Raw genomic sequence first — 23,287 nt, forward strand, 5'->3', positions numbered from 1 at the left:
TTTGCTTTTGGCTCGTTTCATATTACTATGAAGGTGTTTACTCAAGGAGAGGGAGCTTCATCTCCTTCCCCCTATCTAGGGAGAATACAGGACGCAAAATAGCAGGACACTTCCTAGTTTAGAGAGTGACAGAACACAAGCACGGATGATGTATAGGTTCCATACATATATTCAGACTGTTCAGGAACCAGCTGACGTTTTACTCATTGAAAGTACAATCATTTTCAGCTAGCAACGGAACTTAATGAAGTCTACTGGATACACCCAGGCAGCTCGCCTGAGTATTTATTCTCAGGCCTCCTTTGAGTTGGTGACGTTGACTTACTCAGCAGTTTAGAAGTGATCTAATTGAGGGTTAGTAAATCAATTTCAAACAGCAGCATTCCTTCTGATGCCTACACTAGGAGACAAGAAGATTCTTTAGTGAGGAGGAGATAGTGAGGAAACTGATTGACCACCTGATAAATGCCAACTTACTTACAGAAGTGCCTTTCACCACATCACACAATGACCTAGTTCATGATGAATATGCTGGATATTTTTATACAGTATGTAACATTTCAACATTCGATTGATTATAAATGAGTGCAAACAATCTAGATTTGCCCTGGAGTCTCTATGAATTAACAGCATTTTAAAAGACAACAGTTTAAGAAACACAGGGAAAAAATAAGGACATTACTTTCTTTGAATTAAATATCTTGGAGCTTATGCCTGTTTATGACAGATGAAGGACTTCGGGTGGCATGGTGGAGATACGTCTCTACCAAAGGAGGTGTGAGGTGCTCCTTCCCTCCGTCAGCCTACAGGTCACCCTTGGGCAAGGTGTAGCATCTGCTTAACCCTCTGATGAGGGTCACATGAAGCCGTGGGAGCCAGTGGTGGATGGTCTTATGAGCAGCTGGTGCGTGTCGCACATCCTGGTTATGTGACTGCTGATGCCAGGCAATCTCTGGAGGCTGGGGTCACCCGTCTTGTAAAGACACGGCCCAGAAGAGGGCAATGGCAAACCACTTCTGCAGAGAAAATCGCCAAGAACGATCATGGTCACGGAAAGCCACACACACAAAATGCTGGCACTCAGCAGGTTAGGCAGCATCGATAGAAAGGAGTAAACCGTCGATGTTTCAGGCTGAGACCCTTCTTCAAGACTGAGAAAGAGGGAAGAAGAGTCTTTCTTCTCCAGCCCTCAACCTTTCCCACCCACCTGTCTTCACCTATTGCCTTCCAGCTAGCCTCTTACCCCTTCCCCCACCTTTTCACTCTGGCATCTTTGGGAAGTTGTGCAGCTAGTAAAATATATTGAAATAGCACCAACGAGAGAAATCTGCAGATGCTGGAAATCCAAGCAACACACACAAAATCCTGGAGGAACTCAGCCGGCCGGGCAGCATCTATGGAAAAGAGTACAGTCAACGTTTTGGGCCGAGACCCTTCATCAGGACTGCTGATGAAGCACCAAATGTCCCTGTCCTATTAAACAATTACAGAAGCCAGATTTGATTTCAGCTGGAAGGCTAAGGACTTAATTGACCTCTTGGCTTGAGATGGGATGCTTTCCAGCTCAAAGGTACCGCAAGCTGATTTCCAAAGCCATTAACCTCTGTAGGAAAGAGGGATAATTGACGGCTGTAGTTGCCAGAATATGGCCAATAAAATAATAATTTTCAGTGAACCTTGAAGAGTCCTAACATAGATTGATTGCAAGGTAAATTCTGAGGATTGATCAAAGATTGCTGATCCATTATGTGTAATAGAAGTGAAAAATAAAATCACGTTACTATGCAAAAAGCATAATAATCACTGTAAGAGTTGTACAAACTCTCTGTCTGCATCAACAATTCAGTGAATAAAGGAACTTGAGTTTTGACTGCTTATTGCAGGATTTGAGCTCCTAAAACAGGATGCACTGTCTTAAATAAATGGACTTTCATTAAAGACTGAGATGGGCAGGAATTTCTCTTCTCAAATGTACGTATGCAACCTTGGGAATCCACTATTCAGAAAACTAAGGACACTGAATTGTTAATGTAAGGCTGAGAAAGAGATAGATTTTGAGATTCAATAGCTATCATGATCAGACCATAAGGTGGAGTTGAAGCCAAGATCAGTTAAACCATGAAGACATAACAGACTGCAGACGATGGAATCTGGAGCAACAAACAAGATGTAGGAGGAAACACGAGGAAATCTGCAGATGCTGGAAATTCAAACAACAACACACACAAGATGCTGGTGGAACACAGCAGGCCAGGCAGCATCTATAGGAGAAGCACTGTCAACGTTTTGGGCTGAGACCCTTCGTCAGGACTAACCGAAACGTCGACAGTGTTTCTCCTATAGATGCTGCCTGGCCTGCTGTGTTCCACCAGCATCTTGTGTGTGAAGATGTAGGAGGAACTCAGCAGGTCAGGCAGCATTTGTAGAAGGAAATGGATGGTCAACATTTCGGGTCAAGACTCTATAGCTGGACTAAGAGAAGAAGAGAGGAAGAGCCAGTATAAAGAGGCAATGGGGAGGGTTGGAAACAAGGGGAAGGCGATGTGGATCCGGGTGAGGAGGGGAGATAGGCAGATAGAGGAGGAGAAATATGAAAATAGCAACAGAAGCCGGGAGCTGATAGGTGGAGGTGACAGACGACTGCAAGTGACGGAATCTGATAGGAAAGGAAGGTGGAGCCTGGAATCAAGGGAGGTGGACAGAGAAGATAGGAATAGTCATGGGAGGGGAATAAGTGGAGGCATGTGTGAACCGTGAGCAGATGAAACAGGTGGAAGAGGGAAAAGAAACAGGGTGTGTAGGGGGAACTGTGCCGATCAGGGAGAAAGAGAAAAGGGGCAGAGGGGGAACAGTTTACCAAACAGAAAAGTGGGTTTGTAGGACCTACTCCATCCTTGGATACAAGTTGGGATTGGAACAGGCAACTTAACAATCAAGAATCACTAATCCTACTTTGTAACTGGTGTTGGAAGATGGGCAAGCTGGATTGGCAACAATGAAATTGAAGAACAGCAGGGTGTTATAGGTGGGATGCAGTGTACAAAAAAGCAGGAAAAGCTATCTTACTGAGAAACGATAAATCCAGCAAATAAGTAGTTAACTCTGACATGCAATGCCACTAATTATACAAAGAGAAGTTTGGTATGTATAAACTCAAGCCCAAGGGATACCATTAGTGCTTGTCAAACTTGTTGATCCACTGTCTTCTCACACGTAATAGGGAGGCAAGTTGGAGGCAGCCACCCTCACCGTTCATTGCAGGAATCGCTTAGACCTTTTTTAGGCCGTGGACCACCCCACCGTTACCTGAGGGCTCTGTTGACCCTAACACCCCTGCCTTAGACTGCCGATGGAGCCACTAAGGGCAAAGGATAGGCAAACCAGGAGTGAAGGAACGGAGAAATCTAGTGGGTAAAGGAGAGGCACAAAGAAATGCAAACAAATCTGACTCATTGGGTCCCCGGGAGAAGATGAAAGGATGGTGTTATCCTTGGCCTCTGCAGAGGACACAAGATTTGGAGTGGCGATGAACTGTGAGGAGGAGAGGAAGAGACTTCAAGGAGGTATGGACCAGGGATATACAGTGGGTAAGATGTAATGTTGAGTAATGCCAGGAGTTGCGTCTTGGTAGGGAAAATGGGGGAGAGGCCCACTTAAACTAGACAGCACAATTCTGAAAGATCTACAAGAACATAAACACAAGAAAGTCTAAGGATGCTGGAAATCCAAAGCAACACACACAAAATACTGGCGGAACTCAGCAGGTCAGGCAGCACCCGTGGAAATGGATAGACAGTTGCTGTTTTGGGCCGAGACCCTTCTTCAGGGCTGGAAGGGAAAGGGGGAGATGCCAGAATAAAAAGGTGGGGGGAGGGGAAGGAGGCTTGCTGAAAGGCAATGGGGGAAGCCAGGCGGGTGGGAAAGGTCAGGGGTTGGAGAAGAAGGTATCTAATAGGAGAGGGGGGTGGACCACAGGAGAAAGGGAAGGAGGAGGGGTCCCAGGGAGAAGTGATAGGCAGGTAAAATTCCAGAGTTGGGGAACAGATGAAGAAAGGGTGGGGAGGGATTTATTTCTGCCAGAAGGAGAAATTGATGTTCAGACCATCAGGTTGGAGGCTACCCAAATGGAATATAAGGTGTTGCTCCTCCACCCCAAGAGTGCTTCATCTCGGCACAAGTAGCTTATGAAAGTACATCCGATCCTAGCCTTTATAAATGGAGGCACAGAGTACAAGAGCAAGAAAGTCACGTTCAACCTTTTAAAATACTGGTTCGGCCACACGTGGAATATTGTGTCCCCTTTCTGGGTGACCCACTCCAGGAAAGAGTGCTGAAAAGATTTATCAAAACCATTCCAGGGACAAGGAGAGCTTTAGTTATGTAGTAGAATGGAGAAGCTGGCACTGTTCTCTCTGGAGCAGATGGAAGTATTTAAAATTTGAAGATAGTTGGCAATAGAACCAAAAGTGACTTAAGGAAAATATTGCTATATGGCAAGGATGAGAATCTGGAATGCACTACAAACAATTTCAAATTAATTGTTCAAAGGGGAGCTGGGTAAGTATCTAAAAGGGTTGCTGGGAAGAGGATATGAGGCCAGGACTAGCAGGATTAGACATGGAACAGACTCAATGGGCTGAATAGCCTCCTTGCATGCTATAAATATTCTATGATTATGTGACAATGAAAAGGATACCAACTTTATCTGAGATACGCACAACATTGTAGGCACTGCAATCTGAAGTAAAAACAGAAAACGCTATAAATATTCGGCAGTTCAGTGGCACCTATGGCAAGAGAGAGACATACACACAGTTGGAAAATTGCAAATGTTACTCTGCTATTTAAGAAGGGTGGGAGGCAGCAGAAGGGAAACTATAGACCTGTTAGCCTGACATCAGTGGTTGGGAAGTTGTGGAAATCGATTGTTTGGGATGAGATTACGGAATACCTGAAGACACATGACAAGATAGGCCAAAGCCAGCATGGTTTCCTGAAAGGAAAATTCCACCTGCCTAACCTACTGCAATTTTATGAGGAAATTACAAGCAGGATAGACAAAGGAGATGCAGTAGATGTGGTGTACTTGGATTTTCAGAAGGCCTTTGACAAGGCACCGCACATGAGGTTGCTTAGCAAGATAAGAGCCCATGGAAATACAGGGGAGTTACTAGCATGGGTGGAGCATTGGCTGGTCGGCAGAAAACAGAGAGTGGGAATAAAGGGATCCTATTCTGGCTGGCTGCCAGTTACTAGTGGAATTCCAAAGGGGTCGGTGTTGGGACCGCTGCTTTTTACGATGTATGTCAATGATTTGGACAATGGGATTAATGGATTTGCGGCTAAATTTGCCGATAATACAAAGATAGGTGGAGGTGCGGGTAGTGTTGAGGAAACAGAGAGCCTGCAGAGAGACTTAGATAGTTTAGGGGAATGGGCAAAAAAATGGCAAATGAAATACAATGTTGGAAAGTGTATGGTCATGCACTTTGGTGTAAGAAATAATCGGGCAGACTATTATTTAGATGGGGAGAGAATTCAAAATGCAGAGATGCAAAGGGACTTGGGAGTCCTTGTGCAGGATACCCTAAAGGTTAACCTCCAGGTTGAGTCAGTGGTGAAGAAGGTGAATGTAATATTGGCATTCATTTCTACAGGTATAGAATATAAGAGCAGGGATGTGATGATGATGCTCTATAAGGCACTTGTGAGACCACACACGGAGTATTGTGTGCAGCTTTGGGCTCCTTATTTTAGAAAGGATATACTGACATTGGAGAGGGTTCAGAGAAGATTCACAAGAATGATTCCAGGAATGAAAGGGTTACCGTATGAGGAACGTCTGGCAGCTCTTGGGCTGTATTCCCCGGAGTTCAGGAGAATGAGGGGGATCTCATAGAAACATTCCAAATGTGAAAAGGCCTGAACAGATTAGATATGGCAAAGTTATTTCCCATGGTAGGGGAGTCTAGGACAAGAGGGCACAACTTCAGGATTGAAGGACATACATTTAGAACAGAAATGCAGAGAAATTACTTTAGTTAGAGGGTGGTAAATCTGTGGAATTTGTTACCACAAGTGGCTGTGGAGGCCGTCATTGGACGGATTTAAGGCAGAAATAGGTTCTTGATTAGCCAGGGCATCAAAGGGTATGGGGAGAAGGCGGGGGAGTGGGAACGGCTGGAAGAATTGAATGGCGGAGCAGGCTCGATGGGCCGAATGGCCTACTTCTGCTCCTATATCTTATGGTCTTATACAATATACATGTTGAAATGCTTTTTGTTTCTTACTTTCAACCTGATTATGGAAGGAATACCGTCGTTGATGAGGCTGAAAATAATTGGGCGCAAGATCCACTGAGCAACTGCTACAGTGATGTCCCAAGGCTGGGACGATCGGCCTCCAGTGTTTTTTTCTGTCTGAGGCACGTCTCTACCACCGAAGTGTTTCCTCCTTTATCCCAAGTCACTTCTGTGAAACTATGCCATACGCAGTGAACTGCTGACTAAGTGTCAAGAATAAGCATTCTCATCCCACCTGTAGAATTCAGCTCTTTGGATGAAGCCTGGGGTAAAGTGGTCCCTGCTAAACCCAAACTCAGTATTAATGTTCAGGCTAGTTGAGAGAAGAGCCACTTGATGGCACTGTTGATGACAGCTTCCGTCACTTTGTTGATTACTGAGTGTAAACTGATAGGGCAATATTTAGCCAGATCGGATTACGGTAGTTCTGTTTTTTTGTGAGCAGGATAGATCTGGACAATAGTACACATTGTTGAATTGGTGCTAGAATTGTAAGGAACTGAGATAGCTTGGCTAGAGGACAGCTAGTTCTGGACTACAAATTTTCAGTAAATGAGATGGGATGTTGTCTGGTGTCACAGTCTTTTCTGTACCCAGTGTTCGCAGCGTTTTGCTGATATCAAATGGAGTGAGTCGAACTGGTGAAGAGTGCAAGGTTAGGGATCTCAGAAGGAAGCTGAGTTGGTTCATACAATAAGCACTTCCAGCTGAGCATGGTCACAAATGTGACAGCCTTACCTTCCGCGTCCACTTGCTGGGCCCTGCCATTGTTAATGGCGGGATCTCTACGTGCTCAAAGGTTCATTTGTTATCAAAGTATGTATGCAGTGTACAACTCTGAGATTCATCTTCTCCAGCCAGCTAAAGAGCAAAGAAAAGTTGTCAGTTCAGAGAGAAATAAAAAAACCCACCAACACGGTCATCAACCCTGCCAAAAGCACCCCTCCCCCGCACAAAGCGCAACAAGAACATCGACCTCCCCCCTTAAATCCCCCCTCCCCTGCGTCGACACCCCTCAAATTCCCCTCCCCGCACGAAATGGAACAAGAACATCGACCCCCAAATTCCCCTCCCCTGCATGAAATGTAACAAGAACATCGACCCCCCCCAAGTTCTCCTTCCCCACACAAAAACAATGAGAAAGAACGGTGAAAACACAGAATATAAAAATGATAAGCCCGTAGTCCATGGTCCAAAAATCCATATGCAGCAACCTCAGTAACATTCTCTTCTCATTACTTATTTAGCTGTCCATCGTCACTCATAACTAGATGTGACAGGATTGCAGAGCTCTGAGCTGATCTGCTGACTGTGGAATTAGATACTCAACCCATTCTGCACTGCCTTTGATACTCTGCATGGTCGTAGTCCAGGCTGGCATTTCATGTTTAAGCAGGCCTGGTGCAGCTCCTGCAGCATCTTCCTACACTCTTCACTGAGGCAGAATTGATTTCCTGGCTCAGCTGCAAGGGCAGACTGAGGGATATGCCAAGCCTTGACATTACGGGGGCCGGTCTTGGCTTCACTACTTTTCACGTTATGTCAATGATTTGGATGACAGGTTTGATGGCTTTGTGGCATCGAGTATTTTCTAAACAGGCAGTGAATTCAGAAATCGGAGGTGCAAAAGGACTCGGGTGTCCTTGTGCAGGATTCCCTAAGGGTTAACTTGCAGGTTGAGTGAGTGGTAAGGAAGGCAAATGCAATATTAACATTTATTTCGAGAGGACTAGAATATAAATCCAAGGATGTAATGCTGAGGCTTTATAAGGCATTGACCAGATCACATTCGGAGTATTGAGAGCAGATTTGGGCCCCATATCTTGAGAATGATCCTGGGAACGAAAGGGTTAACGAATGGGAATCATTTGCCAGCTCTGGGCCTGTACTAACTTGAGTTTAGAAGAATGAGGGTGACCTCATTGAAACCTAACAGATATTTAAAGGCCCAGATAGAGTGGACATGGAGAGGATGTTTCCAGTTGAGGGAGAATCTAGGACTGAAGGCACAGCCTCAGAATAGAAAGTCGTCCCTTTAGAACAGAGATGAGAAGGAAATTCTTCAGCTAGTGAGTGGAGAACTGTGGACTTCATTGTGATAGGTGGCAGTGGAGGACAAACCATTGGGCATATTTAGAGCGATGGTTGATAAGTTCTTGATTAGTAAGGGTGTCAACGGTTATGGGGAGAAGGCAAGGCAATGGGCTTTAGAGGAAAAATAAATCAGTCATGATCAAATGATGGAACAGACTAGATGGACTGAATGGCCTAATTCTGCTCCTATGTCTTACAGTCTTAATTCTGTCAAACCCCTTACAACAATAAGCATTTCTGTTAAATGAAAGTCAGTAAAAGCAGCAGATACTTGTAGAGATGAGCAGAAAAAATCAGAGAATGATAGAAACACTCAGCAGGAAGGGCAGCATCCATGGAGATAATGTTTCAAATCCAGGACCCTACATCAGAACTGGAAGGATGAGAGAGCAAGGAGTTTAGGTGAGCAAGAGGGACGGGTGGAAAAGAAGGAATATTTCTGATAAAGTGGGAATATTACTCAACTTTGAGCCACCTGGGTTCATGCTATCTGATATATTCCTTTTGTTCCACCCATCGCCTTTCCCACTTCTAACTAAATGTATTTTAACTTGTTTAACTTGTTTTCTCTCTTTTGCTGTTCATTTCTGATCTGGAATATTCAACACTCCTCTTTCCATATACCATAAACACAAGGAAGTCTGTAGGTGACCATAAGGTATAGGAACAGAATTAGGCCATTGGGCCCATCAAGTCTGCTCTGCCATTTCATCATGGCCGATCCAATTTTCCTCTCAGCCCCAACCTCCTGCCTTCTCCCGTATTCCTCCATGCCCTGACAAATCAAGAATTTATCAACATCTGCCTTAAATATACATATAGAAACAGTAAATACGGATGCTGGAAGCAACACATGAAAAATGCTGGAGGTCAGGCAACATCTATGGAAATGAATGAACAGTCGACGTTTTGGGCCGAGAACCTTCCTCAGGACTGAGAGGGCAGGGGGGAAGATGCCAGAATAAAAAGGTGGAGGAGGGGAAGGAGGCTAGCTGGAAGGTGATGGGGAAATCAGGTGGGTGGGAAAGGTCAAGAGTTGGAGAAGAAGGAATCTGGTAGGAGAGGAGAGTGGACCATGGGAGAAAGGGAAGGAGGAGGGACCCGGAGGGTAGTGATATGTAGGGGAGAAGAGGTGAAAGGTCAGAATGAGGAATAGAGAAATGGGGAGGGGATGGATTCTTTATCAGAAGGAGAAATTGATAGTCATGCCATCAGGTTGGAGGCTACACAGACCGAATATAAGAAGATGCTCCCCCACCCTGAGGGCAGTCCCGTCTTGGCACAAGAGTAGACCATGGACCGACGTGTCAGAACGGGAATGGGAATGGAAATTAAAATGTTTTGCCAGTGGGAAGCTCCCCCACAGATGCTGCCTGAGCTGCTGTCTATTTCTACTTTTACTTCAGCACTTCTATTACTTCTCACCTCAACTTCCTCTGCGACAAGAAAGGCAATCCAGGTCCCCCCCTCTCTCTCTGTCTCTCAGCTTTCAACAGTGAATCTCTTCCACACCCAGTTCAAGACCTGGCGTCGATCCTGAAGTGCAGTGAGCAGAGCCACACACAACGGGTCACACCGTGCCATGATCGAGCCTCCTCCCACACTATTTCCCCATCACACTTACTTTTCCAACCCCCAGGGCACTGGCGAATAGGAGGCCTTCTGGCTCCAGCTTTCACAGTGAAGCTGACAGGCCACGAGAGACACCTAGGCTAGAGGTAGGGGCCACTCTTCCTGAACTGCCTTGATTGCTTGACTCTCGACTCATTCCTGTCAGATATCTTCGAACTGCTTTTGAGTGTCTCTAACGAGCAGAGAGATTAAAAATAATTCAAAATGATTTAAGCATAGAAAAATAATTGCAAACACCACTCTGGGCTAGAAATTAATTTAAAATAATAACTTTTAAAAAAAATACCTGCACTTATTTTTCCATTCTCGGTCATCAACACCATTATTTTTACCACACATGATGGCTACCCTATGCTTTAAAATTTAAAGTCCGATGCAATACCTATGAGGTCTGCATGTGTGCCCCGGCTCAGGTCAGATCCCTCAGCAGAGGGCAAGATCAGGTGTAGGGACCTCAAATCACCATCGCCCTCACACTCAAAGCTAACTCCAGCCGGTGTGACACATGGACATCCAGCCCGCAGAGGGCGAAGAAGCGTTTCTGCTCACGTCCTTGCGAGGGAACTGACGCCTCTTGCATCCTCCCCCTCGCCCTTGTGTTCCGATTATCAGGAGCTGCTGCTCCCATTCGGGTGGTGAGAGTGCAGACGCCGTTCCACCTGCGGCCAGAGGAGCGCCAGGAAGCTGTACCCAGCCCGAGCAACATCTGCAAGTATCTTTTGTGTTTGTAACACCGTTGCAAAAGCTTATTGATGGAGCCGAGCTTGTTTTAACATTTTACTGTTTTAATTCGTTCTGTACTCTCTGCATTTTTCCGACACAGGATTCGGTGCAATGACGATTCCCTTTACCCTCCTCATTTGTTTGGGGTTTGTCTCTACGTCTCTGGCGGATAATGGAGAGTCGAGTGGTGGGAAGCAGCCGCTGGTACGTCGTCTACTCTCACTGTGATCCTGCATATCTTATATAATGTCTGTCACTTAATAATCCAGCATTATCAAACACAAAAAAAAGTCACATAGCTGGGGAGGAAAATATTAGGTCAGGTTACTGTAAGTAGTTCTATGAAACGCTGTAAAGGAGGGAGATGAGATGGAGAAGTGATCTGTTTTGGACCAGAGGGACTGTGTAAGTGAGATGAGGAAGTTGCCGCTGGCAGAAGATCAAATGCGAAGTTGGTATTGAGCGGAGTGAGCTTCCGAGGGCTTTAAGTGCAGCGAAACATAATTTTATAACCAATGTCACACACAAGTATAATGGAGGTACTCTTCAGATGGGGTATAAACATGCCGTGACACCCCAACAGGGCAGAAAAGTAGACTGTTAATTTTCTTCTCTGGACGATGTCGCTCAACGCCAGCATCTGGTCTGTGTTTATAGTAGATATATTGTGACAGGGAGTGAGACACAAGCTAAAGGGGCTATTTTTGGTTCACGTCTTCTAGGTGACACCAATTTGGTGGGTCGCAGTTCAACAGGGAGGCAGTTGCAATGGTGACAGCGGGGGTAAGCATGGGGTAGTAGTGGCTAGCAGGGATGCTGCATGCCTCTGAAACATTAAGAGCTTAGTAATTATATCTGAAATATCTATCTTTCACATAAGCAAGTAACCCTGGACAATAAAGCAATAAGTCAGCTGCCATGGTTTTATAAGAATACATATCCCAACTGACCCAAACCCCATATACACACTAGGCAAAGACAAATGCAGAGACCAATTATGACCCTGGGTCAGGGCGGCATTTTCCAGAACATAGAAGAATGCACATGCACTGTAGGACCGATCAGGTTCCTTTAAAGCAGCATGGTGGGTTGGAAAAGTAGTTAGAAAGGTATATGTAATAACGTGCTTTATTTACAAGATGAGAGATGTAGATGCGTAAAATGTAAGAGCAATGTCCTCACCCTGTGTATCCCAAAGTAACATTGAAATGTCTAGAATTTTTGTGGGTTTTTTTTTGTTCTTGCTTTGAGAGGTTTCTGATCAATACCCAGTCTTGCTTTCCTATGTTTCTAAAGTGCTGCCATCTCTAAAAGGTTATTTATTGACCTCTTTGGGCTGTAGAAGGTGTTGAATAAGTGTCCAGCTTTTTAAAAATTCTTTGTTGATATGGTTTTGGCAGCACAGAAGTGCCAAGTCCAAACGAGGACAGACATACTGTTAACTCCGGAGGTTTAATTTGGCCACAAAGTGACCCATGCACACTGTGCCGGATGCCAGGTGGTCAGTTACTGCGGTTGTGAAATCAATAGCCATATCAGCAATTCGGTTCCATTCTGGCAGTAAAACAGTCGCAGTCATTCTCTCACTTGTTCTGTTTGTGGTATGAGGTACAGATAAAATCAAAAGTGTTCAACGTTCAAAGTAAATTCATTATTAAAATACCCATATGTTACCATATACTACCTCGAGATTCATTTTCTTGCCGGCATTTACAGGAAAATGAAGAAATACAATAGAATTTATGAAAAACTATACATAGCAAAGATTGACGAACAGCCAATGTGCACAAAGAGGGCAAATTATTCAAGTAATAAATTAGAACAAATCAATAATACTGAGAACATGAATTGTTGGGTCCATACATTGTTGAGTGAATTCAGCGTTGAGGTGAGTGATGTTATCCACAGTGGTTCGGGAGCCTGATAGCTGCAGGGTAGTTCCCGAATCTGGTGGTGTGGGAGCCCTAAGGTCTCTGGTGCCTCCTGCCTGATGGTAAAAGGGCATGGCTTGGATGATGGGTCCTTGTTGATAGACGCTGCTTCCTTGAGGCAACACTCCTTGTAAATGTACCTAATGATTGGGAGGGCTTTGTCTGAGACAGACTGGGCTGAATCCACGGCCCCTCTGTTCCTGGACACTGGCATTTCTAATCAGAGAGTGATGAGCAAAATTTCCAAATTTATATTTGGCACAATGCTAGAAGTGGGGTGAATCCTGAGGCAAGAACATAGAAAAGTTTGGTACAGTAGGCGATGCGTAATGTTGAAAGGTGACATTTGGATATTTTGTTAATTGTTCTCTGATCTGAGATGCCGTTTCTATTTTATCACTGAATCTTGATACCATTAAGCAGAACTGTCGGAAGAATAACTAATACATTTCTGCTGCAAGATAAGAATCTGGATTGTGAAAAAGCCTTTTAAATTTCACAATAGCTGTAACTGTCTTGGCGTCCAGCGCAGTGTGTGCAGGTCACTTTTGGTGAGGTATTACAAGTCATAGGGCTCCATTCTAAAAGGCCTACATAAACAGAAAGATCTGGTGAAACACAGGTATTTCACTGAAAGCAACAGGGCTGGTTGGGAAAATAGCTAGGAAAAGAATACGGGGGCTCCAGCCTTGAAAGCAGACATCAAGGGCAAGCACAAGGAAGCCATGATGGACCTTAATAAAACATTGGTACCACCATAAATGGAGTACTGGTCCAGGTCTGAGCAGCACGTTTCAGTACAATGTAAATGCATTGGAGAGGTTGCAGGAAAGATTTACCTCAGCGATTCAGGGTTAACTGGCTTTGGAATGGATTGTTCTTCTTGTAATAGAATTGATTAGCTGCAGGGCTGTAAAATGTCAAACTGTATGGATAAAATAGACGTGGTGAAACTGTTAACACCAGCAGAAGGGCAAAGGAACAGGAAACAAGGGAAAAGTGATTGTCAAAGAGATAAAAATGACACAAGGAAATGCTTTGTTTTAACACAGTGAGTGGTTAGGGTGTGGAGTGCTCTGCCAAGATAGTAAAGAGGCTGGTTTCGAAAGAGAGAATTCGATGGGCTACAGGGTGAGGGCAACTGGTTGCTCTGGCATAGAACCCAGACTGACTCAGTGGGCCGAATGGCTGTTTCCAGATTCTTGCAATTCTGCAGAATGCACTCTTTAAAGCCTTTCAGGAAGATCAAGATTGCGCCCAGCAGACATTTGTTCACTTCTCGTTCATTGCTTTTCTCTTTCAGAGTCGTGGCGTCTTTTCCTGGGCTAACTGCGGGAGTAAGAAGAACCCTGCAGTCCTTGAGGCTTTGTCCATCCAACCAGATCCAATCAACCTTCCTGGGGACCTTCAAGCCAGTGCAACAGCTTCCACCAGTGTCACCCTTGAAGCGCCTTTAACAGTAAGAATCAATCCATTGCCCTGTACCCAGCCTGTTCAGTTCCACGATGGGCCTTGCCCTGACCAAGTCAGTGGTGTAGGACCCAAATACAATCTGTTCACTTTCTACTAGATGCAGCTCCTGAGTGCGAGAGCCACAGCCGGTGGGCCCTGATGTAGTAATTGTTGTGATCAGGACACACTAAAGCCGGGGGCATGCAGACCCCAGAGGGAATCTGTCGTTGGGACTAACAGTCGAGCCGCTTGCTTTGCCCGGGGTTGTAATGAGCTTCTAGTGTTGGGCCTGCACTAATCCAGAGAGAATTCCATTACGCTTCTTGCTTGCTGCGGAATATCCGGCTTGTGATTGGCTCAAATGGCTATGTTAGTTCCAGTATATTGTTCTTTATGTGAGGTTCTATCTGTGTAGCAGTGATCCTTTATCGTTAGTTATCCTTGCTTGTTCCATTTATATTGCAGGGTCAGGTTATGTGCTGCTGAAAACCTTTATCTAAGCCTTTGTTATTTCCAGCCTATACTATTTCGAATACTTTCCTAACTGGGCTCGCACTTGCTACCCTCCACAATTGTGACAGTATCAAAACAGGGCTATTCACCCATCACCCAATATAAAGCAATCTACCTTTGCTCCTGACCTGACTTCACACTTCTTCAAGTACCTCCTGTACCTGCTCTACCTTTCCTCACACAACCCACTCTCCAAATTCTTTCAGCTGTAATCCCACTACGGCTTGTATATCCCTCAAACCTTGGCCTTTTGTACATGCCTGATTTTTTTTCTCTCTCTCTCTCTCTCTCATTTTTTGCCATAGTTGGTTGCACTTTCAGCAGACAAGGTCATAGGGTTGAATTCCTCCCTTGAACTTTGCCAACACTTTTTGTCACTTTTGTAATTATCCCTTAGTTGGAGACAAAAGCGATTGCAGATGCTGGAATATGGAACGGGAAAAAAACAAACTACTTGAAGAGTTCAGTGAATGGACCATCCCTCTGTCTCCCCGTATCCTGCCTGACCCACTGAACTCCTCCTGTAGTTTGTTTTCTTTGCTTCCTCCGTGATTTGATGGTGTTTTTTGTTGGAGAAAACAAGTGGGAACCCCTTAGGGTACTTTATGTTGCAGTCACTATATAAATTCAAGTTTATGTTCGACAGGTTAATTTAACATTGCACAAGGAAGAAGCTGGCATCTGGATTAAAGTTCCATGTTTGGGTAAAATTGGAAGCTGCACTTACAATGATGTCTGTACACTGCTCAATATGCTGATCCCGCCCGGGCAGAACTGCCCAGAACCACTGTTTACATACGGGCTCCCGTGTCACTGTCCTTTTAAAGCGGTAAGAAGCTCTTCAATTTTTCCCATAAGCATACTGACAGAGTGCTCTGAAATTTCATATTCCCAACAGAATCAGTCGCGTGTTTGCAGGAGAGCTGGTCGTTTATACAGCTCTAATTGATGCATTTCCTGTGCAATTAGAAAAGAACTTGTGATTCCATTCATCACCAGCTTCTGAATGTGCATGTCTTGCTTGATCTACAGTTTATACGGTCAAAGGTGCATTTGCTGTGGATCTTGGCAGTTCACCGCAAAGCACTCTGGAGCCAATTAGATATTTCGCAAGTGTTGGCACGAAAAAGTAGCAAATCTGGCTGTCGGTTTCTACATAACAAGTTCTCACAAATTACAAATAGGGCTTGCATACAACCCAAGTCAGAAGCAAAAAAAAACAGGTACTTGTTCAAAGTATATTTATCATCCAGTTATGTGTACGTTATACAACCTTGTGTTGGCGTGTGGCCAGGTGGTTAAGGCGTTCATCTAATTACCTGAAGTTCGAGCCTTGGCTGAGGCTTGCATGTGTGTCCTTGAGCAAGGCACTTAACCACACATTGCTCTGCGATGACACCGGTGTCAAGCTGTATGGGTCCTAATGCCCTTCCCTTGGACAACATTGGTGGTGTGGAGAGGGGAGACTTGCAGCTTGGGCAACTGCTGGTCTTCCATTTTTTAAAAAAAACCTTGCCCAGGCTTGCGCCCTGGAAACTTTCCAAGGTGCAAATCCATGGTCTATCGAGACTAACGGAGGCCTACACACTCACACAATACAACCTTGAGATTCACGTCCTTACAGGCTGCCAGAAAATAAGAAACCGAAAGGAACCCATTTTTTAAAAAAAAGACATGAAGATAACCTTTTTTGTTTGCAGTGATCATTTACCGTAATTATTTTTTAACATAAGAAGTGTTATTAGTAAAGAATTTAGTTTCATTTCTTGTTTTGTTAACTGCCAGCAAGTAATTGCATGCCCTCAGCAGTAGCGGCTTAAATCAGAACCACGCCTTCTTAGACCATTGTTACTGGTAAAGGTATGGATGTTGGTTCAGACATGAGAGCTATCATCCCTTTTGCTTTTTAAATATAGTGCTTTGGGACGCTAGAACACAATGGGGTTTCAGTTGACGTCTCTTCTGAAATAAAGCATTTCTGTGAATAAAGCACTAAACTACCGTGCCAATGTAGATGTTTTGCTGAAGCCTTTGGAATGGAACAAAATGTGACTTTCACCTCTCCACACAAAAAACCATTTGTCCCACACTTTAATTGGTTTATTCACTTTAGAAACAGAACTAGGAATTCCACATTTGTAACTCTTGAGTCTTGACTACATTGCAATAGGCTGCCGAAGAGATTGATACCAAAAGGTGCAATCTGAACTAAGATGTTGATCTGAACCCTTGTCAGTCTCTTCAGGTGAAGGTATCACTAGAAAAAGGAAATGGCCAGCAAAAGCAGAGGATTTCCCCAAATATCCCAGTCAACTTTCGTCCTTCAATTAATAACACTCGTAACTAATTTTCTGATCATTGATTCAGAAATAAAATGATATAGCAGTTTGCAGATTAGCTGCCTTTTTATGCTTTACGACAGAGAACACGCTTCCAAAGTACCCAATTGTAGAAAGAGTGCTGCATTAGTTTATCAGAAGTGGAAAGATACAATTACGTAGCTATTGATAGTGCGAGTGGCAAAGGATTTAACTACTAATGTAAGCAAGCCTTCTAAGATTGATCAGAGCAGAGGTTCGGCCTCAGAGTACAATGCACTTTCCTTCTGAAGGAAGATATAATTCCTTTGGAGCATGAATTCACTTGATTATAAGGATTTGTCCTGTGAAACAAGATTAGTTGATCTTCAATGAAGTTTTTTTTAAAAAGAGATGATTTAATTAAGATATACAAGGTTCTGAGAGAGATTGGCAGACTAGATGCTGAGAGGCTGTATCCTTCAGCCAGAGAGTCTAGACTAGGGACTGTGGTTGCGGAATAAGGGAATCGGCCATTTAGGTCTGTGATGAGAGATTTCTTCATGAAGCAGATTCTGTATCATTGGAGTTCCCTACCTGAAAGATTTTGTGAATGCTTTATGCATCACGCTTGATAGATTTGGTTCTATATGTCTGTGCGTGAAGGAGTGGACATGACCAATGTGACTGTATTGAAGCTGGAAGGTTCGTTCTTGCTTCTGTTTCTTGCATTACTGATGTCAAACATGAGCCACGTAGTGTCAGGTAAAACTAACTGTTACTAAGTGTGGTTATAAAACACAAGCTATGCAACATGCTCCCTTTTGCTCTTTGAGACCAGAAGACAATGGAACAGAACTGGATCACTTGGCCCGTCGGTTTGCTCTGCCATTCGATGGTGGCCGATTTATCTCCCTCTCAGCACATTCTCCTGCCCTCTTTCTGTAGCCCTTGCGCTTTTACTCATCTTTGTTGAAAGTGCATGGCTGCCTCCAAAATGGGCAAGCTCTCTAAAATTGGAAAAGGACGATTGTCTTTTCCTAATTGCACCATGGGTCTGGAAGTGAACCACACAACACCATAATGAAATGTACCCTTCTGTAACTCAGTACACTCAGTGTAAAATGACAGGCAAGAGCACAACCCACACCAACAAATGGGAGCACAGCTTTCTTTTATCCAACTGGTGCCTGTTGTTTTGTAGGCAGAATTCTGTTACTCCAGACATTCCAACACCATCTTCTATCCAATGGTGGTTTTCTCTACACCAGTTCAATCCGCTGGTAGTCTGCCTAAATCGCAGGCCTCCAAGGTGCTGGAAGTGACAAACAAGAATTGATTAAGAGCATTACCTTCCATTACCCTCTTCCTCCTCCCCACAGCAGGCCTGTAGTTTATTTTTCAACAGTCGGACTAAGTTCGGTGCTGGTCAGTGATCATTCCTGTGGAGCTCAGCCCCAGTGAATGCAGTGAAGGACACAAGAAGCAAGGTCCAGTTCAATTCCCAAGCCTATAGCCCTGGAAATACTATTAAACCCAAGTGCTTATATCGAATGGGTAAAGCTAGCTAATTTGATACTCAGTTGGCCTGGTGGTGGAAAGCAGTGGGTGATAGTGGAAGGGTCAGTGCCAGGCCTATTGCTATTTGTCTATTCTATCAGCAAATTGGATAAGAAGGTACAATAGTAAGTTTGCAAATTAAACAAAAATGTGTGGTATAGTGGACAATGAAGAAAGTTATCAAAAATTATAGGGGGATTTTGATCAGCTGGGTAAGTTAGTCAAGGAGTGGCAAATGGAATTTAATTCAGATATGTGTAAGGTGTTGCATTTTGGAAAGTCAATTAGAAGTTGGTTTTTCAGTGAACAGCAGGGCCCTGGGGAATAGTATAGAACATGGGACTTTGGAATGCAAGTTCTTCATCCATATTGTCCTTTATAAGTCAGGGCATTGAGTATAAAGTTGGGATGTACAGGATGCTGGTGAAACCACATTCAGAGTATTATGTTCACTTGGTTGCCCTGGTATAGGAATGATGTTATTAAACTAGAAAGAGTGCAGCAAAGATTTACAAGGATGCTTCCAGGACTCACTCCCTTGCACGCTTTCCATCCGTGCTGGGTTGAGCGTCGAGCTAGCAACTCGGCCTTGTAAAAACAAGAAAGCCTGTTAATAAAACACCGTCACAACGGCGTCCCGATGACTCCACTCGGAGTTAAGGGCTTTCTTCTTCTCCTTCCAGGACTTGAGGAACTGACAGGCTAGGATTTTATTTGTGTGAAGGAGACTGAGAAGTGGTCTTATGAACATATATAAAATCACGAGGGGAATAGATAGGGTGAATGCACTCAGTCTTTTTCTCAGAGTTGGGGAATCAAGGACTAGAGGGCTTGGGTTTAGAGTGAGAGGAAAGATTTAAGAGGAACTAGAGGGGCGATGTTTTTACACAAAAGGTGGTATCTGTGTGGAATCAGCTGGCAGACGAACTGGATGAGGCAGGTACAATAGCAACTTTTCAAACACAGTTGGACAGAGACATTGATAGGAAAGGTTTAGAAGCTTATGGGTCAAATGGGCTGCCTTGTTTGGCATGACAAGATGGGCCGAAGGACCTGTTTCCACACTGTAGAACTCTGACCATTTCCTCGTACCATATGATCAACGTCTCAAAACTTGGCTTTGATCAGAGTGTGCAGACACGAAGTACATTTACAGTTCATCAGACCAAAATGGAGCTGTCATTGCAAACCTGCCATTCCCTATAAATGGCTCGGCTTTCATTCCCTCTCTAATTGTTGGAAATAAAGAAACCATTTCCGTGAGGTGGTCTTCAGCTTGGACAAGCTGAAAATCTTATCACAAAGCGCTTCCAGATAAATACGGGAACTTGGAGTGGAGGCTCTCGATTTAGAGCAGGTTAGGAATTGTTCGAGTCACTGCTGCAGCAGTGTCTGAAATCCTTCCTTCCTTTTAATATTTAATGTGTCTCAGAGATGGAGGAAACCACTGAGTAAGTTCAACATCAATGAAAATGGCAATTACAGAGTCACGTGATCCCTGCGTCTCTATTGGCTCCATAGCTGCTAATACATCCATTCATTTTTATCTGTGTGCTCATTTAATTCTCATGTATGGCATTATTTTTCAACTCCACCAGAATTTTTTATCTGCTGAGTGTTTTGCGATATCTAAAACTAAGTTGGGTTACAACTTGCCATCCTAGCTTTATAAACTCTTGATGCTTTACACGGCATTCTCATTAAAAATTCAATTTCCATCACATTCACCTGTTGCCACAGCTAGGTTTTTGTCTAATATCTCAGCTTGCATTTCTCCGTTTCAGCCCCTCAGTGTCCTGAATTGACTCCAGTAAGAGGGACTCAAGGTGTTGACTTTGAAATAATCACTTTTCTGTAGCGCTGTAGGTGGAATAATGAAACCAGCTTCTCTTGGAGATTGTCTCCCAGCTTAGTTATGCTTTAAGTGGGATGAAGTATACAGATTATGAATTGCCCCTTATCTGCATGTTGTGTTTAAAATCTTACAATTGAATCAGATTATGCTGAAAGACACCAGATGTATGTGTTTTATCAGGGATTGGCAGGTATTGTGTTTTAAGTATGGAAAAGGTAAAGGAAACTAATAAAGAAAGAATATGAGAGGTTGTGAAGCAAGCAGACTCTTTTTTGGACAGTTATTCAGTGCTGTTAATGTGACCATCACTCTAATAATGGATGAACAAATTTGTAAGAGGTTGATTAAGTTACTTGGTGAGCCCGTTGATGAATTGGTTACAAATATTGCACTGCCTGACATAAATTGAAATACAATTTTAAAACATGCAGCGGGGGGGAAAAAAAGCCTTGCTTCATGAAGTCTGAGATGGCCAAGGTTAGTAGTTCTTGAGTACCAGACTTCGGACTGTTACTTGGCTTGTTCTAGATTTTCATGTGAAAAATGGAACAGAAAACTGAGGAACTGAAGTGTAGCCCTGTGTAAAACCTCAGCAAGGATCCAGTCTGGGAAGGAGGAAAGCGGGAGAAAGAAGAGGAAAGAAAAACATGCAACATTCGAGGGTTGGGTGGTATAAGGAAGATTATCATTAATTACTGCAAGTAAGAACTGGTAGCTTAAGTCACACACAAGTGTTTCTTGTTTAACACTACTCTCTTTTTCGCTAACCAGGGTAAATACTCTCTGCCAAACACTGAGTTCAACATCCCTTTTGTTGAATTACCATTTTGGATGACCAGTGGGAACTACAAGGCCATGGCAGTGCTGACCAGCAACCAGGAAGAGCTGGCATGTGTCAAAGTCTCCTTTGCTCTAAAGGCCAAATGATCAGATCAATCAAGTGTAATTTCTTCTCCTAAACTTCTTGAAAACACAACTCAAGAAATCATCCACATTGCATTTTTTTTAACTTCTGTCTGCCAAGTTTTGCAAGAACAATAAGGCGTTTAATTTGTTCTTTTTTTCTTCTTCTTTCTTCTGACCGTAACAGTTGTTCTGTAGCAGTGTTATTTCAGCTTCCATCCTTTTCATCAAAATCAGTTTCATTTAGCACATGTAAAGGGCCAACTGTTAAAAGAACACAGTCTGTCCCGGTCCCAGAGGAAAATTGCAAATGATGGAAGTTCTCCATGATCAGGTGCATTTGAAGTAAACTGTTGCTATTGGTAGCATCTTGCTCTCCCCTAACACTCACCATTCTTGCCTTGGGGTGGGGGGGGGTAGTTTTGGTTTAGGTTCCACAGGAAAGAATAGGGTACAGATGAGATGATTATTTTGTGAGCTTGTGATCTATCTGATGCTGTGCTTGGCTCTGGTGCTACTCCACATTTGAACAGAGGTGTGGAAGCAAGAACCAGAAAGCTAGTCTCAGTGGAACGGTTTTCCATATAGTAGAATCACAGTAGTTTATTTCACAGTCAGATCGAAATACCCTCTATTCCCATCAGTATTTTAACTGTTCAGAAACTAACCCATGAGAACACTTACAGCCTGAAATGAGGGTACTGTGTGCCAATAGAGCTGGTCTCAAATATCACTTTTGGCCTTCAGAACAGCAAATGTTTCTGATTTGTTACACACTAACTCACCACATAAGTAAAGGCCGTCCTGCCAACTTTGCATCTGCTTTGAGTAAAATTATAAGATCCACAACCCTTCCTGTTGGGTAAGTGAACAAAACCTGTGAACCACAATGACCACAGCAACCCACCTAGAATTGTCCATTACAGAGGCGGGCCATTTGTCCCATATCATATGTGCCGGCCCTCTGAATCGGCCTTTCAAGTAACCTCCCTTCTCTGTCACCACTCGCGCAGTTTTTTTTTCTTCCTTTAATTTATGTACCCAAGTCTCTTTTGGAAATGATGACTGGTTCGGCACAGCCAAAAAGGGCCAAAAGGCCCGTTTCTGTGCTGTGATGTTCCATGGTTCTGTTTGCTTCATCCTTCCAGGTCATGAAAATTTGCAGTATTTGAAAACAAATCTCCAGATCCTGCTTGTGGGTTATTTGCCAATTACCTCTTTTTCTTTTTGTTGTCCCCATCTGACTAATTAATTTGTTAATGAAACCCCTTAATGAACTATTGCTTTCCAAGTTAAAAATTTTGTTTGCATACCTCAAATATTTACAGCATGGTCAGTTCTGTCTTAATTCTTCATGTCTTCATGTCTTAATGCTTCAGATTACAAAAGCAAAATTGCACAGACAGCATGTACTGTTAAGCAAACTTTAGCAATTCATTGGTGAAGATGAGATGGATGTTGAAACAATTACATGTGACAGATTTACTTATCTTTTCAATGTTTCATGGACTACAATCAGCACTCCAGGAGATTAGAAGTCTGATTTTAAAGGGTTTTTTTTTGTATTTATGATGGAATCTGGCAATTTCTATTAGTGGGAAAGATATTAGGTTATATGTATTTTTTACTGCAGTCAGTAGATATTTTAAAATCTCAAATGTAATTTTTCACATATTGTATGCAAAGAAATGGTTAAAACTGTCAATAATGACTGTTTAAAGCAGGTACCGGAATCGGGACCTGAATTTTCCTGTTGGATTTGTTGAAATGCATTTATTTCTTAATAAAGGTTTGATTTGCCAATGTGAAAAATGTTCTTTATATTTTTTTTCTTCAAGATGATATCTAATGCGTGTTCCAGACCATCGTTCTAGTGAGTGCTGCACAGTCAGATCTGCTGAATCCTGTCAGCCCTCTCAGGTAAACTCAGCCCAGGGCAATGCTCAAAGAAAGCAGGGAACTTGTTCCCAAGTTCAAGGCCAGTATCTGTCCTCCACACAGTACCAAAACGATAAATGAAAATAA

The 23,287-nt window shown here is 43.4% G+C and overlaps 1 protein-coding gene across 2 annotated transcripts; it reads left to right on the forward strand.

Moving 5' to 3' along the window:
- Window positions 1-10,597: 10,597 nt before the first annotated feature.
- Window positions 10,598-23,074, forward strand: LOC140731011 (ganglioside GM2 activator-like). 2 transcript variants are annotated; one of them, XM_073052177.1, is made up of 5 exons: window positions 10,598-10,736; window positions 10,852-10,955; window positions 13,986-14,141; window positions 15,294-15,476; window positions 21,131-23,074. In XM_073052177.1, exons 2-5 carry the CDS (start codon window positions 10,863-10,865, stop codon window positions 21,284-21,286), a joined length of 588 nt encoding a protein of 195 aa, XP_072908278.1. In that variant the 5' UTR covers window positions 10,598-10,736; window positions 10,852-10,862; the 3' UTR covers window positions 21,287-23,074. The 2 variants fall into 2 exon arrangements, with proteins under 2 accessions (XP_072908278.1, XP_072908279.1); XM_073052178.1 differs by having other exon boundaries at window positions 10,617-10,740.
- The last annotated feature ends 213 nt before the right edge of the window (window positions 23,075-23,287 follow it).

This window comes from Hemitrygon akajei, chromosome 7, assembly GCF_048418815.1.
Source record: "Hemitrygon akajei chromosome 7, sHemAka1.3, whole genome shotgun sequence".
Classification (NCBI taxonomy): domain Eukaryota; kingdom Metazoa; phylum Chordata; class Chondrichthyes; order Myliobatiformes; family Dasyatidae; genus Hemitrygon; species Hemitrygon akajei.

Coding starts and splice junctions, on each gene's coding strand:
- LOC140731011 (XM_073052177.1), top strand. CDS start 10,863: ATGACGATTCCCTTTACCCTCCTCATTTGTTTGGGGTTTGTCTCTACG. Junction 10,956..13,985: donor GTGGTGGGAAGCAGCCGCTG/GTACGTCGTCTA, acceptor TTTCTCTTTCAG/AGTCGTGGCGTCTTTTCCTG. Junction 14,142..15,293: donor CCCTTGAAGCGCCTTTAACA/GTAAGAATCAAT, acceptor TATGTTCGACAG/GTTAATTTAACATTGCACAA.